The sequence below is a fragment of the Phyllostomus hastatus genome, unplaced genomic scaffold, assembly GCF_019186645.2.
Source record: "Phyllostomus hastatus isolate PE091 unplaced genomic scaffold, TTU_PhHast_1.1 phas_scaffold_60, whole genome shotgun sequence".
Classification (NCBI taxonomy): domain Eukaryota; kingdom Metazoa; phylum Chordata; class Mammalia; order Chiroptera; family Phyllostomidae; genus Phyllostomus; species Phyllostomus hastatus.
In genome coordinates, this window is record NW_025334038.1 from 12,014,447 (window position 1) to 12,041,144 (window position 26,698).

A 26,698-nucleotide genomic window follows, 5' to 3' on the forward strand; every position below is an offset into this window, starting at 1 on the left:
ACGTCAGTGTGAGGTTGCCTTTCAAGTGACCCCTACTTGGGGCCTTGTCTGCAACCCAGGCATGTGCCCTGACTGGGAATAGAACCGAAGACCGTTTGGTTTCCAGTCTAGCACTCAGTCTACTGAGCCATGCCAATCAGGGCTGAATTAGGGTTTTTGCTGACAGTCTTTTTGTTTTGTCAGTATGTTAGAATACGTGAGAGTCATGTTCTGTTGTTTCCTTTATTCTTAGATAGTACCTTTTAAGCAAAAAAATATTTTTGAGTATCGTCAAAGCGTGTATTCTCTTTTCTAAAACATAGCATAATGAGATCAAATAAGTTACCTTTTTATTTTATAAAATTAGTGTGTTATTTATCTTTTTTAAAGTAATTACTTGAACAGTACAAAAGACATTTTAAAATAAGTTATACATGAGTAAGAACAATCTAATTAGTTGTTTTTCCTGGTTTTAAAAGATTGTTATTATTGCCATAAACATAAGGTAATTATCTAAAAGATAATGTACTTATAACTCACAGAGAAGAGTTAGATTTGACTTTTACTGCTAATCAATTTAAAGAATAATTTTATGAATTTGTAGAACTGTTCAAAGTATCTTTACAGTCATCTCCACCTCAGTGTGCTGTGTTTTTATGTGTTTGATTTTTTTCCCCTGTAGTTCCTCAGTAGGTTACTTACAACATACAGGATCAGAACAAGTACAGTTTCCTCGAACTGCTTCACCGTGCAATTCCCAGCAGCTTCAAAGCCACCAGTGTTCAGGTATGAATGATAACTGAACAAAAGAAATAATGATTTTTTAATTTAAGAAATAATTAAGTTCCTTAGGCATTCCTAGAAAAAGGTTTTCAACTTGTTTTGTGCTGAGATGTTCCCAGGATATTTAGGGTACCATGCAAAATCAGAGTTGATATTCTCTAGGATCCTTTCCTAGGTTCTTGCTCATTACTCTTCAAGGTCTTCCTAAGTAATCCAACCACCTCCTAGGCTTCAACTACCACTCTTAGCCAACACCTTCTGAATCTTATTTCTGCTGAGACAAGACCATATAGCCAACTATCTACTGGGTGTGTCAAAGGAACTTTGTGTTTCCAGCATTCCTTACCTCTCTCTCTTCCAGCCTTTCTTACCTCACTAGGAATTGGTTTAATTCCTAGCTAGGAATTAAAACCAAGTTCAAAGTCATAATTTACCCTCTTTGTTCTTTCCTTTAGCATTCATGCTGTCACCATTTTCTCAAATGTACTATGTTCTTTCCTTTTCCACTGCTGCTACTTTAGATCAAATCTTTTCATACCTTATTTGCCATAATATCAAGTGGTTTTGCTTATATTTTGTTTCCCCTACACCTAGCTTTTCTCCTCCCCAAAACACAAGCACATATACAGACAGTTTGAAAATATTGTCCTGAAACAGGAGTCTCGTCATGTCATGCCTCTGAATAAAAATATTTGCATGGATTCTTGATCTAAATTCGAGCAAGTATGCCTCTTGAGTATACTTACTTGCTCAATTCATATGTTTAGTTCACACAGAACTTTGTTTCCAGAATATACTACGCTTTTTTATGCGAAAGATACTTTCATACCTATACTTCCCTCTGCTTGGAATGCCTGTCCACCAACCTCTGTTTTCCAAAATGCTGCTCATCCTTAAATTTTGACTTAAAAATTACCTCTTCTAAGCCCTGGCTGCTGTGGCTCAGTGGATTGAGTGCTGACCTGTGAAACAAAATTACCTCTTCTACAAAGGCTTCCCCAGTCCATAAAATGCAGTTTGTTGCATCTTTTTCCCTGCTTCCCCAGTGTCTTAAACAATCCTTTATCATAACACCATATTTTATTGTAATGATTTATTGACATTTTGTCTATGAGAAACAATTAATAATTATTAAGTAAATGACTAATAGTGGCTGTATCCTGCATGGATGGGCTGCTGTGGCTTAGAAGGACTTGAGATGTCCTTAAGCATAGGTCCTTCTATGGTTGCCTAGCCAGATCAGGTTGGTTCAGTTTCTAGAGAACTAGAAACTACCGTGGTTACTGCAGTGCAGACTGTGGCCCTGTCAGCAGAGCGCAGGATCCTACCTTACCTTACAGTGAAGTGGTGAGTGGCAGGCAAAGTATATGATGCCTAATACTAGCAATGCACATACACAAAAGAAATAAATCAGATAAGGAGATAGACATAATAGTCCACTTATCTCTGCTGTAAATTAGCAAAATGTTTCAACATACATGTAATCATCACAGCTGTTTAAAGTCAGCCAAGGAGGTCTTCGTAGCCTCCTTTTCCAAATGAGAAAACACAATCAAAGAGCTTAAATTTTCTGTCATAGGACATTTCAGGGCACTAAAATTGTGCTGTATTAATTCCATTCACATGTTCCAAACTTTTTCGCTGCATGAAATTGATTTACTACAAGATAACTTTTTATTCTATGTCAAAGTTTCTGTAGGATAATTTTTCCCAATTTTTCTTTGTATTTAGAAAGAAATGCCTATTTTAAAATTAATGCACATTAAAACTTAAGCACTTTTATAGATCATATCTCAATTGTGCTATTCTCTACTAGTTTCTGCAATAGATAAGTGGACTATTCTGAGTAACTATAAACCTATTATTTTGAAGAGTAAGATATTTAAGTCTACAGAGTTTATCTTAATGCCTTTTTAAACACACAGTGCTTTTAGCAAGAAACAATAGGGTTTAAATCTGCCTTACATACATAATAGTAAAATTTTGTTAAGAAATATAAAATTATTGTCATTTATTGTGGTATATAAAGATACCAGCTGTTTGCTCACATATATGATCATGGTATCCTAATTCTGATTTTCAGCTGTGCCACCTCCACCACCTGGTGGAAGTATGGTGATGATGCAGCTTAATGTACCAAACAATCCACAATCTCGTGCCCACTCACCCCCGCAGTGGAAACCAAACAAATATTACTGTGATCACCCGAGAGGACAGAAGTGTGTGGAATTTAGCAATGTAGAGAATATAGTTCAGGTAAGATGCTTAATTTTAAAACTTTAGTATTTTTTTTAAATATTTTATTTATTTATTTTTAGAGAGGGAAGGGAGGGAGAGAGAGAGAGAGAGAGAGAGAGAGAGAGAGAGAGAGAGAGAGAGAAACATCAATGTGCGGTTGCTGAGGGTTATGGCCTGCAACCCAGGAATGTACCCTGGCTGGGAATCGAACCTGGGACACTTTGGTTCCCAGCCCGTGCTCAATCCACTGAGCTACGCCAGCCAGGGTAAAACTTTAGCATTTTAATCACAGAAGATACACCTAAAAGGATTGACACTGAATTGAAACCTCAGATTAGTAAAGAAGTTTGAATATTTGTTATATCCAGACAATTTCTTTCAATATTTAAATATTGCACTGACAGATATGGCTTAGCTGGGTATCATCCTGCAAACCTAAAGGTTGCAGGTTCAATTCCCAGTTGGGCACATTCGAGAGGCAACCAATTGATGTTTCTTTCTCACATCAGTGTTGCCCTCCGTCTCTTTCTCCCTTTTTTCCTCTCTCTCTAAAAATGAATAAAAATATTTTTTAAAAACTTAAATATTATTTCCCAACTTTTGCATATTCAAAAAAATTTTTAATCAGAAGGTAAATTAGATCTCAAATTTGATAAAGAAAATGTATTAAGCTATCATCTTACATTTTTTATATAAAATATGTTTTTGTGTAACCAGAAAGTTGGTGAGGGAATGTTCTTTATCAAAGAAGAAATTAATAAATAATTAAGTAAAAGCAATGGTAGAATTTAAAATCACCATTTTGGAATCCTATTAAAATAATGCATCAAGGAAAAATCAATAGCAAATGTCAGAAACACTAGGAAAAGGTTTTGGAGGGACTTTAAAATGGGTAGATGAGGCAGACAATACTGGAAGCAACTAATCAATAGAAGCATCACTAAAAGTGGGTCAGTCAAACATTAGTTGCCTCTTGCTGTGTAGAGGAAATGCACAGTATCGTATGATGTACTCTTGTCAAAAACAAATAAAATAAAAACTGAACCTGAGTCTCATTGAGCCTCTGGGTCTAGCTAGTAATTTGCAGAAAATACAGGAAGAAAAAAATAACAACTTATATGATACTGTGTCCTTATTTTACCAGACAAATTGTCCCTGTTTCTTCAACAGATAAATGGCATTTTGAAATGAAGACTGGGACTGTTATAGATTAAAAGAGTCTCGAGATAATAATCAAATGCAACATGTTGATCTTCCTTTCATACTGACCAGTCAAAAGATGTTTTAGGACAACAGGGGTTATTTAAATCTGTTAATTTTTAGTGCGGTAATGGTGTTATTTTTTTAAATAGTTTTTATCTTTTAAAAATATTTATATACTCAAATATTTCTAAGTGAAATGCTGTGGTATCTGAGACTTGCTTTAAATAATTCAGGGAGGAAAAAGCAGGGGAAACCACAATTGAAGTTGGATGATGGATAGGTGGAAGTTTGTTATACTCATCTATCTGCACCTTTATACACTTGAAAGTTTACAGAATTAAAAGGTTTTTGAAATATTTCTTAAAAGATAGACTGCACAAAAGTATTTACAGTGCACATGACAAATCATGGCTGAATAAAAAGATCACAGGTCACTTATAGTCTAGCTCATCAACTATATATAGCCAATGGCCATTAAGCAGATGAAAACGTAAAAATATTTCTTATCTATATAATTAGGAAAACTTAGGAAGACTACTAATTTTCAGTGTTGGCAGAGATATGAAGTTGCATGGTATACTCTTGGTGTACTGTAAATTACTACCCAACTCTTTTTTGAAGTGCAGTTTAGTGACTTTTTTTTAATGTGAAAAGGTACATGGCCTTTGATCCACAAATTCACTTCTATAATTTTTTTGTCCATTAAAAATTGTGGAACAAGTATACAAAAATATGTGTGCAAGGATATTTCTTTATTCCCTGTTAACAACACTGAAAAACTGGGAATGGTCTTGATATTCAGCAGAAGCTCTGTAAAGCCCTATGAGAAGACCTTAAAGTTAGATCTTAGGCTGATTCTTTAAAACAGTTGTTGGAAGGATGCTCAAAGAACTAAAGGACAATGTGGAGAAAGAAAACAATGTATGAGCAAAATAGAAATATCGGTAAGGAGGTAGAACACCTAAAAAAAATACTCATAAATTCTGGAGTGGAAAATATCATAATTGAAATGAAAAAAAATAATCACTAGAGAAACTTATTGGTAGATTTGAGCAGGCAGAAGGAATAATCAAAGTACTTAAAAATAGGACAGTGGAAAGTATTAAGTAAGAGGAACAGACAGAGAAAAAGGATGAAAAAAGATAAAGCCTAAGGGACCTCTGTGGACCAACATTCATACCGTGGGCTTCCCAGAAGGAAAAGAGAGAGTATTTGTAGTAATAATGGCTTAAAACTTCCCAAGTTTGATAAAAAGACATGATTATAAATGTCAAGCAGCTCCACAGACTCTTAAGATGAACTCAAAGAAACCTACACTGAGACACATTATAATCAGTCTTTTAAAAGACAAAGACAGAATATTAAAAACAGCAAGAGAGAAGTGACTCATCACATACATAGATACTCAGGCTATCAGCAGACTTCTCATCAGAATTTTGGGGGGCTTGAGGCAGCAGGTCAAAATATTCAAAGTGCTAAAAGAAGAAAAACTGTCAACCAAGATCCTTTATCTGGCAAAACTGTCCTTCAGAAGTAAAGGAGAAATTATGAATTCCCTGGTAAATGGAAGCTGTGCCCTGCCCTTTAAAAAATGAGTAAAGGGGTCCTGCAGAGTGAAGTGAAAGGACACTGGAGAGTAACAAAAAGCTATAAGAAGAAATAAAGCTCTCAGTTAAGTTAAATACATGGACAGTTATAAAAGCTGATAGATAGTATTACACCAATGGCTTATAACTCCACTTTTTGCTTTTGTGCATGACTTAAGAGATTCATTTTTTTAATTTAAAAGGCAGTGTTTTTGTAACTTTGATTTGTAACCCCACATTATGTTTTCTACATAATTTAGCAGACGAATGCATTTACTAGAATTACTAATCTGTTTTAGGATACATAGTGTATAAAGATGTAGTTTTATGACACCAGTAACCAAAAGGAGTGGTGACAACTGTAAAGGAACAGATTTTTGCATGTTCTTGAAGTTAAACAGGTATAAATTCAAATTAGAGTATTACAGCTTTAGGATATTATGTGTAATCCCCAGGGTAACCACAAAGAAAAAAATCTTTGGAATATATACAAAAGGAAATGAGGAAGGAATTTAAATATTTTATTTTTTAAAAAAAATCAAGTAAACAGTAAAGACAGTAATGTAGGAAATGAGAATCAAAAAGCTATAGGGCATTTAGAAAAATAATGCCCAAATAAAAGTAAATCCCTCTTTGTCAGTAATTTTCATAAATGTAAGTGGATTAAACTCCAATCAAAAGACAAAGATAAACTTTAGATCAAAAGAGTTTGCAAGATACAAAGGACATTGTATACTAATAAAAGTTTCAATATATCAACAAGATATAACAAATATAAAAATGCACCTAATAATAGAGGATCAAAATACATGCAGCAAAAACTTACACAATTGAAGAGAGAAATAAACAGTTCTAAACTAATATTTGGACACTTGGAAACCTCACTCTCAAAAATGGATAGAATAACCAAACAGAAGATAAGTAAAGAAATAAAGAGCATAGTAAACCAATTAGATCTAGCAAACATACAGAGCACTCTACTGGACAACAACAGCACATACATTTTTCTCAGGTGCTCATGGGACATTTTCTAGGATAGACTATATGTTAAGCCATATAGTAAGTCTCAATAGATTTTAAAAGGTAGATATCATACAAAGTATCTTCTCCCAACAAGCATCATACTGTCAGTCCTACCCAGAGTGATTAGGAAAAAGAAATAGAAAATATCCAAATTGAAAAGAGGGAAGTAAAATGATCTCTTCAGAAATATGATCTCCCGGGGGCTAAGATGGCGTCGGAGTAGGAAGGAGCAGATTCAGCTTCCCTCTGCTCAGGGGAGAAAATCCTGACCGATCTATGGAGTAGAGAATCAAGCAACCAACATACTTCAGCATATGTGAAAATAGGGGACCAAGGATTGTGGCAGAACCAAAAAACAGGACCCTAAGAAGAGTGCTGCAACAAGACAAAAAAGAATAGGTGGAGGTGGTGAACACCAGGATTCCCACTGGAAGACGAAACCCAACAACAAAGGAACCACTAACAGATAACAACAGAAGGTGAAGGACCACACAAACCTCAATCCAGGACCTATTTGGAAATACAACTAAGCAGTAGAGACAGTACCCAATACAAACAACTGAACAAGAGCAAGAGAGAATTCTTTAAACCTTATACACACGGAAGAACCAGCTTCAACACAACCTGCCCTCACCAGCACAACAAAATACAGGACGTGGTGGACAGAGTGACCCTCATTTAACCAGCTTGTGGGAAGGAACCACCAAAGAAAGACCCAACAACAATCAAATCCCAAAGGCAAACACAAAGCCAATTTGAATGACAGCCCAAGACCAGTAAGCTTGGGAGATCAAGGAGACTGCACCACTGAATCTCACAAGTATTCTACTACAGAAGTTCACACTATAAACCCAGGGAGCCAGAACAGATCAATTCTGTTGTTGAGGCTAACAAGAAGAGTCTCACAAATGATGGGAAGACAAAGAAACAATCCCCAAATGAAAGGAAAGGAGGAAGCCTCAGAAAGAATGCTAAATGAAATAGAGGCAACTCAACTATCAGATACTGAGTTCAAAGCAATGGTTATCAGGAAGCTCAATGAGCTCACAATGAATTACCAGAAACTACAGGGAAACTACAATAAACTCACTGCAAACTATATCAACATGAAAAAGGAAATAGAAACTATCAACAAGGGCCAAGAGGAGATGAACACAATTTCTGAACTGAAGAACAACACAGTAGAAGGAATCAAAAGCAGGATCGATGAAGCAGAAGATCGGACCAGCGAGCTAGAGGACAAAGTAGGAAAAAAACACCCAGAAAGAGCAAGAAAAGAAAACGAGGCTCAGAAAGAATGAAGAAGGATTAAGAGAAATGCAAGACTATACGAAACATAATAATATCCGTATAATAAGGATACCAGAAGGAGAAGAAGAGGAGCAAGGGCTGGAAAACCTATTTGAAAAAGTAATGATGGAAAACTTCCCTAATTTGATGAGAGAAAAAGTCACACAAATCCAGGAAACACAGAGAGTCCCAATCAAGAGGAACCCAAAGAGACCCACCTCAAGACACATCATAATTAAAATAGCAAAATTTCAAGACAGAGAGAATCTTAAAGGCAGCAAGGGAGAAACAGGAAGTAACATACAAGGGAGCCCCAATAAGGCTAACAGCTGACTTCTCAATGGAAACACTCCAAGCCAGAAGAGAATGGCAAGAAATATTCCAAGTAATGAGAACCAGAGGTCTGCAACCAAGGCTACTTTACCCAGCAAGGCTCTCAATCAAAATAGAAGGCCAAATAAGAAGCTTCTCAGACCAAAGAAGTCTAAAAGAATACACCTCCACTAAACCAGCTCTGCAAGAGATGCTAAAGGGACTGCTTTAAGGAAAGAAAGGAAACGAGAGAGTGAGAGAGGAACACACGTACATAAAAGGCAATGAATAAGTACCTATCAATAATAACCTTAAACGTAAATGGATTAAATGCTCCAATCAAAAGACATAAAATAGCTGATTGGATAAGAAAACATGACCCACACATATGCTGCCTGCAAGAGACCCACTTCAGGATAAAAGACCTACACAGGCTGAAAGTGAAGGGCTGGAAACAAATCTTCCAAGCAAATGGACAGGGAAAAAAAGCTGGGGTAGCAATACTCATATCTGACAAAATAGACTTCCAAAAAAGGACCATAAAGAGAGACCCAGAAGGTCATTTCATAATACTCAAGGGAAGAATCCACCAAGAAGACATAAATATTGTAAATACATATGCACCCAACATAGGAGCACCCAAATACATAAAGAAAATCTTAGAGGACTTCAAGAAAGATATTGACAGCAACACCATTATTGTGGGGAATTTTAACACCCCACTATCAAAAATGGACAGATCTTCCAAACAAAATATCAACAAAGATATTGTGACATTGAACAATACCTTAGATGAAATGGGCTTTACTGATATATACAGAACCCTCCAACCCAAAGAAGCTAAATACACATTCTTTTCAAATGTACATGGAACATTTTTAAAGATTGACCTCATGATAGGACACAAAACAAGCCTCAACAATTTCAAAAAAATTGAAATCATACCAAGCATTTTCTTGGACCATGTGCAATCACTAAGATATAGAAGCAACCTAGATGCCCATCAGTAAATGAATGGATCAAAATACTATGGTACATTTGCACAATGGAATTCTATGCAGCAGAAAGAAAGAAGGAGCTCCTACCCTTTGCAATAGCTTGGATGGAGCTGGAAAGCATTATGCTAAGTGAAACAAGCCAGGCAGTGAAAGACAAATACCATATGATCTCACCTTTAACAGGAACCTAAACAACAAAACAAAAAAACAAGCAAAATATAACCAAAGACACTGAAATAAGGGACAGACTGACAGTGACCAGAGGGGGAGAGAAGAGGGAATTTCAGGGGGAGAATGGGAAGGGTTTACAGGAACAAATTTAAAGGACACATGGACAAAAGCTAGGGGGAGGGTGGTAATGGGAGGGAAGTGGGAGGGTTGGGTGGGTGGGCTGGAATGGGAGTAAAAGGGAGAAAACTGTATTTGAACAATGATTAAAATAAAATTTAAAAAATAATAAAATTAAATTTAAAAAAAAAGAAAGAAAAAAAAAGAAATATGATCTCCCCACAAGATATATATATAACTACAAGGGAAAAAATAGTAACTTGACAGTGGAGAAACCAAGCAGACAGCACCTTAACCCAGCCATTGAAATAAACATCACCAACAATGATGACAAGTGGGCAGCACATTCCCTCTCATAAGATGTACTGAGAAGGACACGGCATCACTTCTCAGCCACTCTTTCACCAAATGTATATCAGGAACATTTTGATTAGATGACAGAAACCCAAAAATGAGGAGCACTTTACAAAATAACTGATCTTTAAAATGACTTTCAGAAATGTCAACGTCACCCTGGCTGGTGTAGCTCAGTGGATTGAGCACAGGCCTGAGAACCAGAGGGTCATGGTTTGATTCCCAGTCTAGGGCACATGCCTGGGTTGCAGGCCAGGTCCCCAGCAGGGGGAGTGGGAGAGGCAACCACACATTGTTGTTTCTCTCCCTCCTTCCCTTCCCCGCTAAAAATAATTAAATAAAATCTTTTTAAAGAAAAACAAATGTCAGAGTCATGAAAGGGAAGACTGAGGCTCTGTTCCAGATTAAAGATCAAAGAGATATGACAGCTAAATGCAACATTTCATTCTAGGCTGGATTCTAAACTAGTTGGATTTTTCTTTCTTTTTTTTTTCTTTTTTTTTGGTTATAAAGTACATTTGTGGAATAATTGGTAAAATTTCAATAAACTTACATATTGTATAATATTACTGTGTTGTTAATTGCCTGATTTTGACAATTATACTGTAGTTATTTATATAAGAAAATTTTCTTGTTTTCAGCAAATAGATAAATTATTTCAGGATAGAGGGGTATTGTGAGCAACTCATTCTCAAATAGTTCAGAAAATAATAAGAGATAAGCCCAATATAATAAAATATTAACATTTGGGAAATCTGTGAATTCTATGTACTATTTTTGCAACTGTGCTTTATGGATGAATTGTTTAATAATGAAATATTAAACAGTTAATGTAAACAAAGAATGAGGTTGATGTAAATATTCTCTCATTGAAAAATACTTACAGTATTATTGTCGAGGTACAAAAGCAAGAGTCAAAAATTGGAGGTACAATCTGTTTCCATTTTGTAAAACATGGATGTATGGATGCATATGCATAGAAATAATCTGTTATTAGTGTTTATCTTTAGGAGTGAGAAATTATAAATTTCTATAATTTAATTTTTATAACAAGTATATATTGCCGTAATAAAAACAAGTACATATTTTAATCAAAAAGAATAAAAATATTTGTCCAAAGGAAATTTTTAAAAGCCTGACTAAAATGCTGACCCATTTTCTTGATATAATTACAGCACAGCCCTCAACTTAGTAGTCCCATTATTTCACCAGCTCAGTCGCCAGCACCAGCTCAGCTGTCCACCCTGAAAACTGTTCGTCCTTCTGGACCACCACTTTCCATCATACCCCAGTTTTCTAGACCTTTTATCCCTGGGCAAGGTAAGTGTGCATGAAACTAGCACAGCCTCAGAGAATTTTAAGACATCAATGCCAATAACTTTGTGATTTACCTTGCTATGGCTACCTTTTAGTTTCCCACAGGACCACATTTTCACCTCCACCCAGGCATATCTGTTTATTACCATAAACTCTCCTGACCTTAATGTTTCATCACTAATTAAAATTACTAATTTACTAATTACTTACATTCAGTAGTTACTTACAGGACAAAATTAAATGGTTTTAACGTAATTATCCTTAGACTCCATTCCTCCATAGTAGTAATAAGCAATTTCTGTATTTGTTTTATATTTCTAATTTCTATATTAGAGTAATATATCAAAAGTTTATTCAAAAAAATGTTCTCAACAAACATTTATTGAGGACTTACTGTGTTCCTAATGTACAAAAATAAATAAGATGATGTCTTTTTTAAAAAAATGTTTTTTATGCCCCGGCTGATGTAGCTCAGTGGGTGTAGCTCAGTAGATTGAGTACAGGCTGCAAACCAGAGGCTGGCCGGTTCAATGCCCAGTCAGGGTGCATGCCTGGGTTGCATGCCAGGTTCCCAGTAAGGGGTGGGTGAGAGGGAACCTATTTATTTTTTAGAAAGACAGGAAGGGAGGGAGAAATAGAGGGAGACAATCATCAGTTGGTTACCTCTCACACACACTCAGCTGGGGACCTGGCCCACAACCCAGGCATGTGCCCTGACTCAGAATCGAAATGGCAACCTTTTGGTTCGCAGTCCAGCACTCAGTCCAATGAGCCAAGCCAGCTAGGGCTGAGATGAAATCTTTATCCTCATCAATCCTCAGTTTAGTTGGAGGAACAGACACACAAGCAATTATTATAAAATAATATGGAAACTGCCCTGGCTGCTGTGGCTCAATGGATTGAGCAACTGACCTGTGAACCAAGAGGTCACTGGTTTGATTTCCAGGCAGGAGACACACCTCTGTTGCTGTCCAGATTCCCAGTTTGGGGTGAGCAGGAGACAGCCGAGATCCAATGTATCTTTCACACATTGATGTTTCTCTCCCTACCTTTCCCTCTCTCTAAAAGTAAATAAATAAAGTCTTCTAAAATAATATAGAAATCATTAATTTTATCTCCTGAAATTTATTGTATTTATTGTAAGGATAAATGCCCACAATCAATGCGAAAAAACAATTTATGCATAGAAATTTTGTGGTGGGGGATTTATCTTTTTAATTTTATTTTTTATTGTATTTTATTGTTTATGCTATTACAGTTATCCCCACTTTTTCCCTCTTTGCCCACCTCTACCTTACTGCTCGCCCCCATCTCAGACAATCCCCCACACCATTGTTTGTGTCTATGGGTCATGCATATATGTTCTTTGACTAATCCCTTCCCTTCTTTCATCCAGTCTCCCCCACTCCCTGATAACTGTCAGTCTGTTCCATTCGTCCATGCCTGTGTTTCTGTTTTTTCATTAGTTTATTCTGTTCATTAGATTCCAAATAGAAGTGAGATAATATGGTATTTGTCTTTCACTGACTGGCTTATTTCACTTAGCATAAGAGTCTCCGGGTCCATCAGTACGGGTTAACTAGATTATATCCATATAAACTGTCCCAAAAAGGAAAATTTCAGAACAACCTAAATGTCCATCAGTTAGTGTTAATTAGATTATAGTATATCCATAGAAGGAATACTATGCAGTTATCTAAAAATCATGTTTTACATGTTTAGACTATTGTGAATGATTTGAAAAAATAAGTTACATGGAAATTTCAAAAAAGAAGACGTCCAATAAGCTTTTGAAAAGATGTTCAACATCATTATTCATAGGAGAAAGTAATATTAAAATCTGAATGAAATATCACTTGGTCCCCACTAGAATGGCTATAATCAAAAAGACAACACTGAATGTTGGTGAAGATACAGAGCAACTAAAATTCTCACACATTGGTGTGGGAGTGTAAAATGATCAAAACTACTTTGAGAAAAGATTTGACAGTTTCCTACAATGTAGCTATTGTACTCCTAGGTGTATTTACTCAAGAGAAGTAAAAACTTGTCTATGTAGAATTGTACAAGAACATTTACAGCTATCTATAATAGTCCAAACCAGACAGACCCAAATGTCCACCAGTGGAGACTAGATAAACAAATTGTAGTGTATCCTTACAATGGAATACTGTTCAACAATGAAAATAAGCAAAGCAAATTACTGACGTGCAACAGCGTGGAAGAAGCTCAAGTTTTTTTATTAAGCAAAAAAAACTAACCAGACGCACAAAAAAGATATACTATATGATGGTAATTATATGAGGTCCCACTACAGGCAAACTAAATTATGATGTTAGAAATCAGATAATGATATGGATGGGATATGGAGTTCACTGGAAATGAACTTGAGGGGACTTTTCAGGAAATGGAAATCTTTATTTTCTTTTTTAGGTCATGATTACATGGACTTTTACTAAAGATGTATGTTTTATGTTAATTATTTCTCAATTTTTTAAAAAGTTATAAAATACATATACATGTGTGAGTCCACATGTAGGTCAAAGACTAAAAAAGATACACATCAAAATGTTGAAAATGATTGAATTACTAAGGTGGTTTTTATTTTCTTCTTTGTGTAATACCCTATTTCCAGATTTTCTTCAAAGCCAATTACTTTAATCTAGAAAAATAAAGCATGTCATAAGAAATAAATTGAAACAGCATGTGGGTTGAAAACTATGTGGCAATATGGTAATATCAAGATGTCTGGTGTACCATGAATGCCCCAAGAAGACCACATAGCATGGCCTGTAAGGAGGGGTCTTCGGTTACTGCTGGCTACAGTTTCACCTCCATATTTGAAAAGAATACTGCTCTGTTGGCCTGAACTTCACTCTGACTCTATTGCAGATGTTTTTTATGTATCTTCACAATTCACGTGTGCATGTCTGATCTCAGTGCTAAGCCTCTGTCATATCTGCCCTTCAAGTAGTGCTTGGGAAGAAACAAGTATGTCATGGCTGTGTTCTGCCAGGGAGCACATCTTCACAGTGTTCATTAGCACAGAGCACCATAGAGTGGTAGAAGTGCACACCTTGCTTCTCTCTATTATGAAGGTGTCAAGAGAAAGGGGATGTATCACTTCCTGAAGATGCTTTCCAGCACCTACCTATAACCCTCTTCCAAACACAGAATGTGCTAAATTTAGGGACTTGTGGTTAAAATAAAATGAGAATATAACAAATGAAAGCATTCTTCTCCAGGACAAGTTTTTTGCCATCAACATTTATTAAGCCCCTTTCATGTGATGACTTCAGGTATTCCTGAGTAAAAGAAAATAATTGGAGGATCTTCATTCTGATTACCCCAGACTTGTTGATTTAGAAAGAGGATACTTGCTCGTGAATAACACAGGAACTGTGTCACTCTGGCCTGGGTTGCGTGGCTCACTTGGTTAGAGTCCCTCCTATACACCAAAATGTTGTGGGTTCAATTCCCAGTCAGGGTACATACCTAGGTTGCGGGTTCAGCATTCATTCAGGGGGTGTACAGGAGGCAACTGATCGATGTTTTGCTCTCATATCACTGTTTTCTCTCTCTCTCCCCTGCCCCATCTCTCCCACCCCCACCCTCCCCCTCCTCTCTCTAAAATCAATAAACATCCTCAGGTGAACATTAAAACAATAAAATGAATTTTTAAAAAAGAACTGTGCCACTCTTTATAAGCAAGTCAAAATTATAAATACAAACTTTTATTTAAAGAAAGCTTACAATGTAAATTTATACCTATTGATTAAGGCTAAAAATGTTTGTATGTGTATATGTAAATATATACATGCCTATATTTATAGTAGTTAATAGTGAATTTGGGGAGCTAGGGAACTTACTGTTTTTTCAGGGTCTTTTTTCCCCCTGAAATGTAAGTTATGTTCATTTTTAATCCTCAGAGAAAATGTGGATTTTAGTATCTCAAGTAGTTGGAGAGGGTATTACAGTTATTTTGGTGTGTTTTGTATGAATGTTAAGGTATATAGAGAAGTTTCTTCTCACCCTATCCCCTGTTGACCCAGTTACCACTACTTACCTGCCTTCTTAACCACTGTTACTAGTCCTTAGTCTTTTGAGAAGTTTACCCCAGCTCTGTAAGGTGTATTTGAAACTTTTAATTCTTTTTAAAAATATGTCAATACCTACTCAACAGAGTCAGTTTAGTGAAGTCTAGGAAGAACTTATAACAGAGTAGAGAAAAATGTAAAATTGTTTCCGTTGACTTTCAGGAGATGCCAGGTATCCATTACTTGGCCAACCACTGCAGTACAATCCTCCTGCTGTTCTGCACGGACACATTCCAGCCCAACAGGTGAGGCGGCCAGCCGCCTGACCGCCCAGACTGCGCTGGCAGAACATCACACTTCTGTTGCTGCGGGTGGGCTGCTGTGGGCCCTCCTGCTGGCACTGCGCAGGGAGAGCTCTGTGCCTCACCAGTTGATTTCTCACTGTTGTCACTGACCCCACCAAGAGCAGAGCAAGGGAGAAGGTGGGGACTGCTTGGATGAGCAAGTAGTTCAGTTGTACTCTCCAAAAATGGATGATGGCTGGGTGTTAGGGCACCCTTGCTTATGAAAGACCAGCAAGTGACTGGTCATAGTGTGGGACAGGAGTGCCATTGCCACAAAGGCGGAATTCAAAAGGCCTGGGATTGAAGTTTTTCTGCTGAAATACAAAACCCAGACTGAGTATGGTTAGGTGTTAAGTGTTTAAATATTACAAACACATTTTTCAGCATTATTAACCCTGTTTCTCATCTGTCTGCGGGTTTTCAGGGTCAGTCTGGCAACAGGCATGGAAACCGAGGAAGGAAACAAGCTAAAAAAGCTGCATCCACTGACTTTGGTGCAGGAGAAGCAGGTGTGTTCCTGAGCGGCAACTCAATAGGGTTCTACCAACTGTTGACCAGTTTATCAGTCTTTAAAACTATACCATGGCACCGAAATGGGTTTTCCTCTTCCTAGAGTCCTGCAAAAAGTCATAGAAAATAATGCCATCTATAATGTAGGGTGCTTTAGTATGTTCTTGTAATGCTATTTCATTTCAGGTTTGAGCATATAGTAAGATACAGGTTGGGTTTAGGAGGGGTGAAGACACCAAAGGGAAAAGTTACAGGAATAGGACCCTATTCTTTGAGAAAGGAAGTAGCCCTTATACCCATAGAGAGATGGTCTGAATGAACAAATATACCACCTTTCTGTGGCAAAGTGCTTTCAAGTATTTATTGAACTTTCTACTCACCTTCCTTGGGGTGGTTAGGGCAAGTACTATTATCTTTATTTTACAGTGGGAACGTGAACTTTAGGAAATTGCCCCAAATCACATGCCTTACCCTGGCCAGTGCAGCTCAGTTGGTTGGAGCATTATCCCATAACTAAAAGGTTGTGGGTTCAATCCCCAGTCAGGGAACATACAAGAGGGCAACCAATCCATATTTCCCACATCAGTGTTTCTCTCTGTCCTTTTTTGTCTTCCCAAAAGCAAAGAAAAAATGTCCTGAAGTGAGGATAAAACAATTAAATTAAAATTTTTAAAAATCACACGCTTTATTTAGAGAAGCTGCTCTACAATGCTGTCTTTTGAATGTGCACCTATCAGGGAAGACTGAAGTGGATAGTCCAGTACCATTAGCTCTACACCCCTTGCCTAGGGATAAGAATAATTTAAAAGATGACCATAACAATTATAATTTTGTGGATTTGAATGGTTTTAGAAAATTTTGTTCATTTTCTACATCATATTTGGGTCTGTGGTACTTTTTGGTCCCTCTTCAGTAACAGGGATTATTAATTCTATACCTTTTCATTCTAGTTATTGGGAAAGTCTTGGAAATTACTGAACTACCAGATGGAATAACTCGCATGGAAGCTGAGAAGCTTTTTGGGGAACTCTTTAAAATTGGCGCCAAGATACGGTGGCTGCGGGACCCCCAGTCCCAGCCACGTCGTCACCCCCTCTGCTGTGGCAGTGGGGACAGCACTGTCAATTCTGAACGCTCTAAACCCAGTGACTTGGCCTCCACATACACCGTCTTAGCCACATTCCCTTCCATTTCAGCTGCACAGAATGCATTGAAGAAACAAATTAACTCAGTTAACAAATTTAAACTGAGAACAAGCAAGAAGCAGTATGACTTTCATGTTTTGGAAAGGGCAAGTTCTCAGTAACAGAACCACCTTGGACCCTTGGCCTTTATGGTTCCCCTGTCCTCTCCCATCTTTAATTGGCTTGGTACTTGGAGCTTCTCTTAATATGATAGAGATTCCTAGGATGTGTGGTCATGGCACTGACAGCTTTTAAAGACAGGCCAATGTTCCAGCAAAGGGGAAAAAAGACACACTCACCCCAAATGACTGTAGGAATCCACATCGGAATGATACAGAGTTAGCAGCTTTTTCTGAGGAAATGCTGTTTAAATGCCTCCTAACTTTTATAGTTATTTTGTTTTATATTTCTGAATTCTTGTATCAGATCCAAAGCTCTATTGTACAGCAAATTCTTCTTCAAAATTATTACAATCAGTTGCAACCTGTATTTCTTTTTTTGCAGCCAGCACAGTGTGATCCAACATAAAATTTGGGGGGAAAAGAGTACAGGAGTAGAATAACCAAGTCAGAACCATGTGCTGTCTTTTCAAGGGGCTGAAGGGTGACCAAGGAGAGCCCACAAATAGATTACTCTTCCCCTGTGTCTCTGAACACAGAAACAATTTCCAGAAAATACAGAATTCCCTCATTGGGTTCTTTCCTCATTTGTTTAGGCAGTATGACCATTTAGTGTAAATTAAATTATGTTATCTTTAAGGCCTCTTAATCAAACCACTTAGAACTCAAAGGGGAATAGGAATCATTCTAGGCAGGAAAATACTTCCACGTTTTTTAAATGTCCTTCCAATAACTAAATGCCACTTGTTTGCATTTCCCTCCTTGTGGCTGTTCGGTCACCTAAGTAAATGCATTTGATGAGTGCTGGAAACTTCTTAGGCAGTTTAAAATTTGTTTTCATCGTTTGCAGCGGATCACTGGACATCAAAGATTCATTGCACTTATGAACAAGAAACCTTTTTTTCAATTTCTGTGTAATTTGAAAGGCTGTACAATGTGTGCTGATACAAGCCTTTTTCAGTTCAAGAGAATAAATGTTTACAAATATATACCCACTTTGTCTTTTGTAAATTAAAATCACTTTTTTAATGAATGTAAGTATTAAAGACTTAACCTGTCCTAAAGATTTCAGTTTCAAACTTATAAAAAGATGAAGACAGTAAATCCCTCATCTTTTTTTTTCTTATTTATTTATTTATTTATTTATTTATTTTTAATTAGATTTATTGGGGTGGCATTGGTTAATACAATTATATAGGTGTCAAGGGTACAATTCAATAATACCTCATCTGTATATTATATTGTGTAGTAAACCCCTCATCTTACAAATGTTTTACAAAGCATCACTTTCTCTGTGGTAGTGATCCCTGTGGGTATGATTCATGTCATTTTGTTCTCTCATAAAGTTAATACCAATCAACTGTAGACAGTTTTGGGTATGAACATCCTTACATGCCTAAAAATAGAACATTGTTTGCTTAGATAAAGAATTTGTTTTTAGCCAATATATTGATCACCCAGTTAATTTTCCAGTTTAGCTCAAATGGCATATAGAAGCTTTCCCCATTTGGTAACCAAGTAAAGTGCTGGGAACCTCAAAAGACAGAAGGGTATGCCATATGTAACTTGCCTGGAGGCTGGCTGGCTTCTGGCTCAGAGTAGAAGCAGCTCAGGAGCAGCAGGTGTTAGCATACCTGCACAGATGTTCACTCATCCAGAGCATTTGCAAAATCACACTTGGTCCCTGGGAATCCCAGGCCTCCCCACAAGCTTGTGCATCCCTATTATGAATGTTGTACCCTCCAGGAGCAGAAGTTGGAGCTGCCTTTGAACTATGTCAGATTAAGAAGCCATACATAGAAGAATAAGTAAGGGCTATAAAAATAATTCTGAAGGCCTGTTGAATTTTATTTTTAACTGTAGAGAGTCAAAGATCTAGAGAATACATAATTAGGGCCAGCATTGCAACAAGAATTACTCAATCATACATGGACATAGAGACAAAAAACACAACTGTGTGGTTTATTTCAGTTCCCTGAATATTTTCTTTAACTCCTACAGCAGGAATCTAGTGAACTTAAGTGGAGGTTTTGTTGGCTTTTTTAAATTGAGGTGTTATCAACATAGCATTGTATTTGTTTCAGTTGTACAACATAATGATTTGATTGGATATTTGTATATATTGTAAAATGATCACCACAATAAGTCTAGTTAACATCCATCATCTCATATAGTTAATGAAATTTTTTTCTTGTGATGAGAACTTTTAAGATCTACTCTTATCAACTTTCAAATATACAACACAGTGTTAACTGTAGTCATGATGCTGTACATTAAAACCTAAATTTTTGCTTTAGATCCTTGGTTTACCCTGTAAGAGTTGAAGACTGCCCAGAGGAAGAAGTTAAATCAGCAAGGATACTGTCAAGTCATCATTCAGCCACACCATACCCCCCATTCCCTGATAATCACATGGGAATAGTTAGAAATTGCCAAGACATCCCTCATACACACATTACAAAAACAATTCACCCATCCCCTAGACTATTTTACCCTGCTCTTGTTCAAGAATCTGATTTTGCCTATAGAAAAAATGGTGGAAGGAGAAAGCATTTAAGATGTGATTTGACCTAGACTTTAAATCTTTCCAATAGCTTCAAATGTCCCAGAGCCCTGACTGGTTTTTCCCAAAGCACTGACCATATTTAGGGGCAGACAGTCCTTATACAAATGAGCTGTTCTCACATGTGCCCATATAGGGTGGGGCAAACAGGTTTACAGTTTTGAATACAAGAAACAGTTTGTTCTTGTATTATTTTCCATATGAATAACTGTATACCTGCTTCTGCCCCACCCTGTATTAGCAGTTCAGCAGCCCCATCTTTGGGAATAACAGAAATCACACACTTCTACTTTATATACTAGGAAACTGAAAATGGCTTATAGTTTTTAAACCCTTGGTCTGTGAAGAACATGGATGTGTTGGGTATGTGTGTGTGAATCTAAAGCATAGTGGTTTGTCACAATGCTAACAGTAATTAAAAATAATTAGCTTGTCATCTGAGCTGAAGACAAGGAATCTGATGCCTGTCCCCACCCCACATCAGGCTGAAAAATTGTTTTTCTGGTCCCACCAGGTAGGAACCTGTGGCCTGTGTATAGTGTGGGAACGGGTTTAGGTAAAACCTGTAATGCTGGAGTGGCTTGGGAAGAGTCAAGCCAGCACATCAGCACCTACCCCAGCAACTGGAAGGTGGTGGTCTTCACATGTCAGCAACAGAAAATGGAAATACAAGACGTCAGCAGAGCAGCTGCAGGGCCTTTGTGAAAACAGCCGCATCCCCCAATCCCAGTCTACTGCCTGCCCAGCAGATGAGATGCGGTCTGTATAGTCTTCAAGGGCAGAAAGCACAGCAGATACTATCTTCTGGTTCCCAGTGTGGCCTCAGCATGAAGGTGCTCTATACGTGGTGGCATGATTCATAGCTGGCCCCGTGTGGCTTGGCATTCTGGAAGTCTTTATGAAATGATACTAAAAGAACCAAAAGCTCATTGCAGCCATTCAGCCCACAGACCTCCACCAGCTTGAGGAACAGGTAGACACTTAATCTATCCCCAAACCCGCATATGCACCAACCGCAGATGGCATATATATTAGTTGTCTTTCCCTTCAGTGTCTACACTTGGATTCATTTGGTTTGATTTCACCAGCATAAAAATATTGGAGGAGAGTAAGGGAAAGACAGCAGGACCTTCTGAATCAGAAGACTGATCAAAGTTGGTTCTTTGCAGGGGGAAGCATTGAAATAAATCATTAGCTACATAATCCCTCTCTCTGCTTCCGCCCTCACCCCCACCCCCCAAAATTCAGCACTGTTTCAGTTATCTCTTGCTGATTAACAAACCACCCAAATTTAGTGGTTTAAAGCAATACTCAGGGTCAGGAGTTCAGGTGGGTTTCAAAGAGGATTTCTTGGCTCTTCAGCTGGTATCAGCCACCCTCAGCTGGGGCTAAGCTGGGCTGGAATTTCTAGAATGATCCCACAGATCTGGGATCTCCAGTGTCTAGAGTCCAGGAGCTGATTCTCAGCTATGATGCCTCAGTTCTCTATGTGGACATGGGCACTCCGTCCTAAGATATCTCATCCTCCGAGGCAGCTCGGTCTGATAGAGTGGGCTGTTAGAGGGACAGGAGCAGAGCAGGAACAAAAAGGCAGGTAGAAAGATCGCCAGGGTGGAGAGACCCCAGTGCCTAACAACAGACCAAAGTAGGGTGGAACCTTCTCTCCAGGGTGATCTTTCCTCCCCTAGCATGTTACTGGTCATGTGATTTGGACCCTCCCCTAATCTTTCCTCCCCTGGCATGTTACTGGTCATGTGATTTGGACCCTCCCCTAATCTTTCCTCCCCTGGCATGTTACTGGTCATGTGATTTGGACCCTCCCCTAATCTTTCCTCCCCTGGCATGTCTCTCGTCCTATAGTAGACTCCCTCAGGAGGAACAAGGCCCAGAGAAGAGCCTCATATAATTCCCTTGCACAACCACTCCCTTAAGCATGAAGCCCTCAGGACAGTGAGGTTCTGACCCACATCAAATAATCTTAAGAACAAAGCCTTGGGTCCAATAAGCACAAAGACAGAGTTTTGGTCAAACTAGACCCCAGTTGTGTTTTAGGTCCAAGCCCAGCAAAGTGGCAAAACCAGACAAAATGATTCCATGGTTGGCATCGGCACCAGATACAATGACTAATGACCCTACCCTAGTGTCAACCAGCCAGTAGAGACCATGACCCTGAAAGGACACACCTGGGAAGATACTGAATATTCCACTGAGATCCTCCCCTGGGACCTCCTCTAAGATGCCTACAATTAGAGAGCAGATAAAAACCCTCAGTGAAACTGGAAAAGATGTTATTCATGCTGCCTGTCACTACCATACCCAATAAGCAGAGACAGAGATTGAATCTTTATGGGCACTTTATTCAGATAGTCGGTAATCTGAGAAGACGGCAGGTTTGTACCCTAACAGACCATCTTAAATTCTATTTTCAACCAATCCTTTTTATAAGAAGAAAAGTATAGGTAAGGGATTTGTAATTCAGGGGAAAAGTTAAACATAAAAGCTGCAGCATTCTGCCCAGGCTGTTGTGGCTCAGTGGATTGAGCACCTGCCTGTGAACCAAGGGGTCACTGGTTCTAGGCCCAGTCTAGGGTACATGCCTGGGTTGCAGCCCAGGTCCCCAGGGGGTGGAGGAGGGTGGGCGTGAGAGGTGACCACACATTCATGTTTCTCTTCCACCCTTCTCCTCTGTCTAAAAATAAATAAAATCTTTGAGGAAAAAAACCTCCAGCATTCTTTTATCTGTGTCCTGGGCAGTGCTCTTTATCTGTGTCCCTGGCAGTGAGCATCTCACCCTGGAGTACCATGGCTCAGATACATCTTGATTGCTTGCAGTCCTCCTGAGCACAAATGTGGAACTGCTTATGGTCTCCTGGAGTTAAGGTGGGTCATACCTTCAGTTCCTGAAATGAGCTTTTTACATACGTTGATTACTAAGCTTGTTAGTATTATATGAAGCTAAGATTTTTCCAACATTTGAGTCCCCTATCATCAGGATGGAGGATCCAACTCCACTCTGGAGCAAGCCCTGCACCTTTCTGCCTCCTCCTCCCAGGTGCATTTTTTTTTTTTTTTTTGCTTCTCTTTCTCCTAATCACCAAAGGCCCTTTTGCCTCTGTACCTTCTTTCCTGAGTCCATGCAGCCCAGCCGGCTCACTTCTACCTCTGTGACTTTCTAAATAAAATTTGCTTGTATTTGAGTTCCTTGGCTCTGAATTTTTTTCTTAGCCAAACTCAGGGGCCAAGATCTAACATCTGGTATCATTCGCTAGTAACATGTCCATGTGGCATCTCTCTCTAACGCCATAGCCTGGGCTTATTTATAGTCGCCATGCTGGACACTGGATCCCCAGAAGTTACTCATAGCTGAAGTTTGTACTCTGACCACCTTCATCCATTACCTCCCACTGCACTGGCCCTAGCAACCACCAATCCACTCTCTGTTTCTAAAAGTTTGTTGTTTTTATTTTTAAGAGTCTACATGTGTGAGGTCATACTGTATCTGTCTTTGTTTGACTGACTGTACATAGCATAATGCCCTCAAGTTTCAGCCATGTTGTCACAAATGGCAAGACTTTTGCATTCATTTTTATGGCTGAGTAAGAAAAGTCCTCTTAAAACCTGGTCTTGGAGTCTCCAAGTGTCAATTCTGTTGCATTCCATTTGTTTAAAAAAAGTTATAGGGCTAGAGCACAGCAGAAGAAAGAAACCCCTCTTCCAGTAGAATAAATAAACCCTACCTCTTGATGAGAGAAGTGGCAAAAAGGCATTTAGGATGGAAGACATGATTGCAACTATCTTTAGAAACAATTTACCACAACAGAGGCAGGAGGCAGAATAGGAAACCCTGAGACACCGCAGCTGTCATCAGTTCACACCCTGATTTCCAAGAATCTCCTTGTGACACCTGATAATAATTAGCAATGTGGTTCCCCCCACAGTGGACAATCAAAAAGGATTGTGGGAAATTTCATGTGTAACAGCTTAAGTAAAAACCCTATAAAGCCTGTAACCCTTCAATAGAAGGGAGCTATTCCCTGGCCAGAGATAGTCTGCTCCCGTTTTGGGAGAAGTATATTTTCCTTAATAAATTTCCCACTTGCTTTGCTTTACAGTTATCTGTGTGGTCAGTCCAATTCTTTGTTCACAATCACCAAGAGCCTGGACCCTGTCTCCACCTGCAACACAAGGACGAATACACAAAAAGTTCCATTGACTCTGCCTTCAAACCAAATCCTGATGTTAACAGGAAAGGGGATCTGGCCCTGATCGGGTCAGCCTAGGGCCAGCCTATGGGCATGTGTGGGTTCTTCATGCAGGCCAGATTTCACAACACAAGTTCAGGTGATTTTTGAGAGTATGTCTATTAAAGCTGGAGCCAGTGAAACAAGAAAGGGCTTAGCATAGGAGAAGCAACAGGAGGGGGACTAGAGAGGGAAATGAGCCTAATTGGGCTACTTTGACTTACTAAGAAATCAGAGAAAATGGGGCTTTGGGGACAGGTTCAGAGAGTTAGCCAGGTTGCACTGCCCATTGCTTCCTGGTTGCAAGCTTCATGGGGCCTCTTATGGTTCAGGAGATGCAATACGGTTTAGGAGATGCAATACGTGCCTGTGAGGGAAGAAGAGGGGGGAGGGAAAGGTGCTGGTGTGCTCCCAGGAGGGAGAATGCTCCAGGTCTTCCAACCTAAAAGCTTTTAAAGGCTGGGGGTTTAGGGGAGATCTCAGAGAAGATCTCAGTAGAATATTCATCAGCTTTATGCTGATGGACCAAAATAAGACGTGTTCCCTTAATCATCTGTTCTTAGGTGTGGTTGGTGCAAATGACACTGATTGGATTTCTGCTATTTCCCCAAGTAGAGTGATTTAAGCTATTTACCTTCTGGATGGGGAGAAGTACAAACCATTTACTTTAAGTATCCTTGGTTTAGGGAAGATAGGATAGCTGGAAACTGCTTGTTTAACTATCTGTCTTAGTTTCCCTATTTCACTTGTTCTGACTTACTAGCCTGTCTCACTGAAGCTTCTCTCAGGCTATCCAGGATTCCCTCTTCCTCTCCATTACCACCTCCCTGGTCCAAGCTGTCATCATCCTGTGCCTAAGCTACTAAAATGGCCTTCTAGATAGTCTCCTACCTTCCACTCATTTCACTATCTGCACAAAGCCAGAATGATATAAAAGATAATCAGCTCATTTCATTCCCTGGCCCCAAATCCCTCCATGGCTTCCTATTATTAAAATAGCAAATTTTTTTTTATTTTAGTGTTACAGAGTTTGTCTACTGGGCACCAGCAGAGCCAAACACTAAACACCAAGAATTACAGAAAATTTGACCATTTTATGATGAATGTCACCACCCTGGAGAACAGGAAGCTTAATGCTCAAAAGCCCAAACTCCCCATTTCAGGGTTAGGGTGGGTTTTTAAGGGTTTACAGAGAACAGCAGGCGGAAGCACTGATGGGGCAAGTTTTCACTGGAGAACCTTGGAGCTTGGCCACTACGATAAGGGGCATAAGCACAGGATCTTCCTAGACAACATACCCTCTGCTTCTCAAGGGTTCTAGTATTCAAGTTCCAGTTATGTTCCAGCCCTTTGGTTTGGGGGAAGGGGAGAACTTTGGTTTTGGGTGCAGCTGGAGGTCAAAGTTTGCTTTCCTGTGTATGCTTTGGCAGCATGACACGGTTTTGGTCTGTTGTCTCTGAAAAGCAGCTCAGTATATTGCTAAATAGGATAGGACCATTTTGAGGTGGTTCTGTAGTTACGTTGGTTTACAGAGCTCAAGGTGAACTAGCCCTACTTACATCTCTGATCTTATACCACCCCAGTACATCTGTATTTGTTTTTTCCTATACCTGGAATGCTCTTCCTCTGAACTTGACCAGTGCCTTATCTTTCATACAGATGTCACTTCAGCAGTGAGACCTTTATTAGCCACCAGTCTAATGTAGCTACCCAATCACAGTCTCCTACATTACTTTAGCTCAATTTTCTGTATATCATCACTATCAAATCTGTTGTTTATTTTCTGTCTCCACGACTAGAATATAAATTCCATGAGGTCAGAGATCTCATTTTGCCTGTGGCTATATTCTAAAGCACTCATTGGTTGTTTAACAAAGTATTTGTTGACTGTTTAATGACACACAAAAGATCAGGAGAATCCTACCTAGCTTCTAGACCTGGCTATTTCAACAGTTGGAGCTTTCCTAAGTGATATCAGCAGATGGGAGAGAGCTGTAATAGAAGCACAATTCAATTCCTTAATGGCTGGGACTGGGGCAAGGTGGGGGCTGATCTTCATAGATAAGCTGGTTGGTGACAAGGATGAATGAAATAAAATGTGGCCATGAATCCCCTCAACAACCTTGTTGAAATGCAGATCCTAATTCAGTAGGTCTGGGGTGAGGCTTAATATTCAGCAAGTCGGTAATGCAGCTGATACTCAGACTACACTTTGAGTCACAAAGCAATAAGGCATCTCCATTTTCAAAGAAATAACTCAAAGTACAAAGCTAGAGCAGGGAGGTTATTATTATACTAGGTTATAAGAACAAATCTCTTTCAGATGGGA

At 38.7% G+C, this 26,698-nt stretch overlaps 1 protein-coding gene across 7 annotated transcripts in view; it reads left to right on the forward strand.

Annotated features, from left to right (window-relative positions):
• R3HDM1 (R3H domain containing 1) overlaps window positions 1-18,598 on the forward strand; it is a 217,470-nt gene extending 198,872 nt beyond the window's left edge. For all 7 annotated transcript variants that reach the window (XM_045826036.1, XM_045826041.1, XM_045826038.1 and 4 more), the window contains 6 exons: window positions 662-765; window positions 2,846-3,018; window positions 11,230-11,374; window positions 15,631-15,713; window positions 16,177-16,261; window positions 17,213-18,598. In XM_045826036.1, coding sequence (XP_045681992.1) covers window positions 662-765; window positions 2,846-3,018; window positions 11,230-11,374; window positions 15,631-15,713; window positions 16,177-16,261; window positions 17,213-17,568 — 946 coding nt within the window. In that variant the 3' untranslated portion in view covers window positions 17,569-18,598. The remainder of the gene's footprint in view (window positions 1-661; window positions 766-2,845; window positions 3,019-11,229; window positions 11,375-15,630; window positions 15,714-16,176; window positions 16,262-17,212) is intronic.
• The last annotated feature ends 8,100 nt before the right edge of the window (window positions 18,599-26,698 follow it).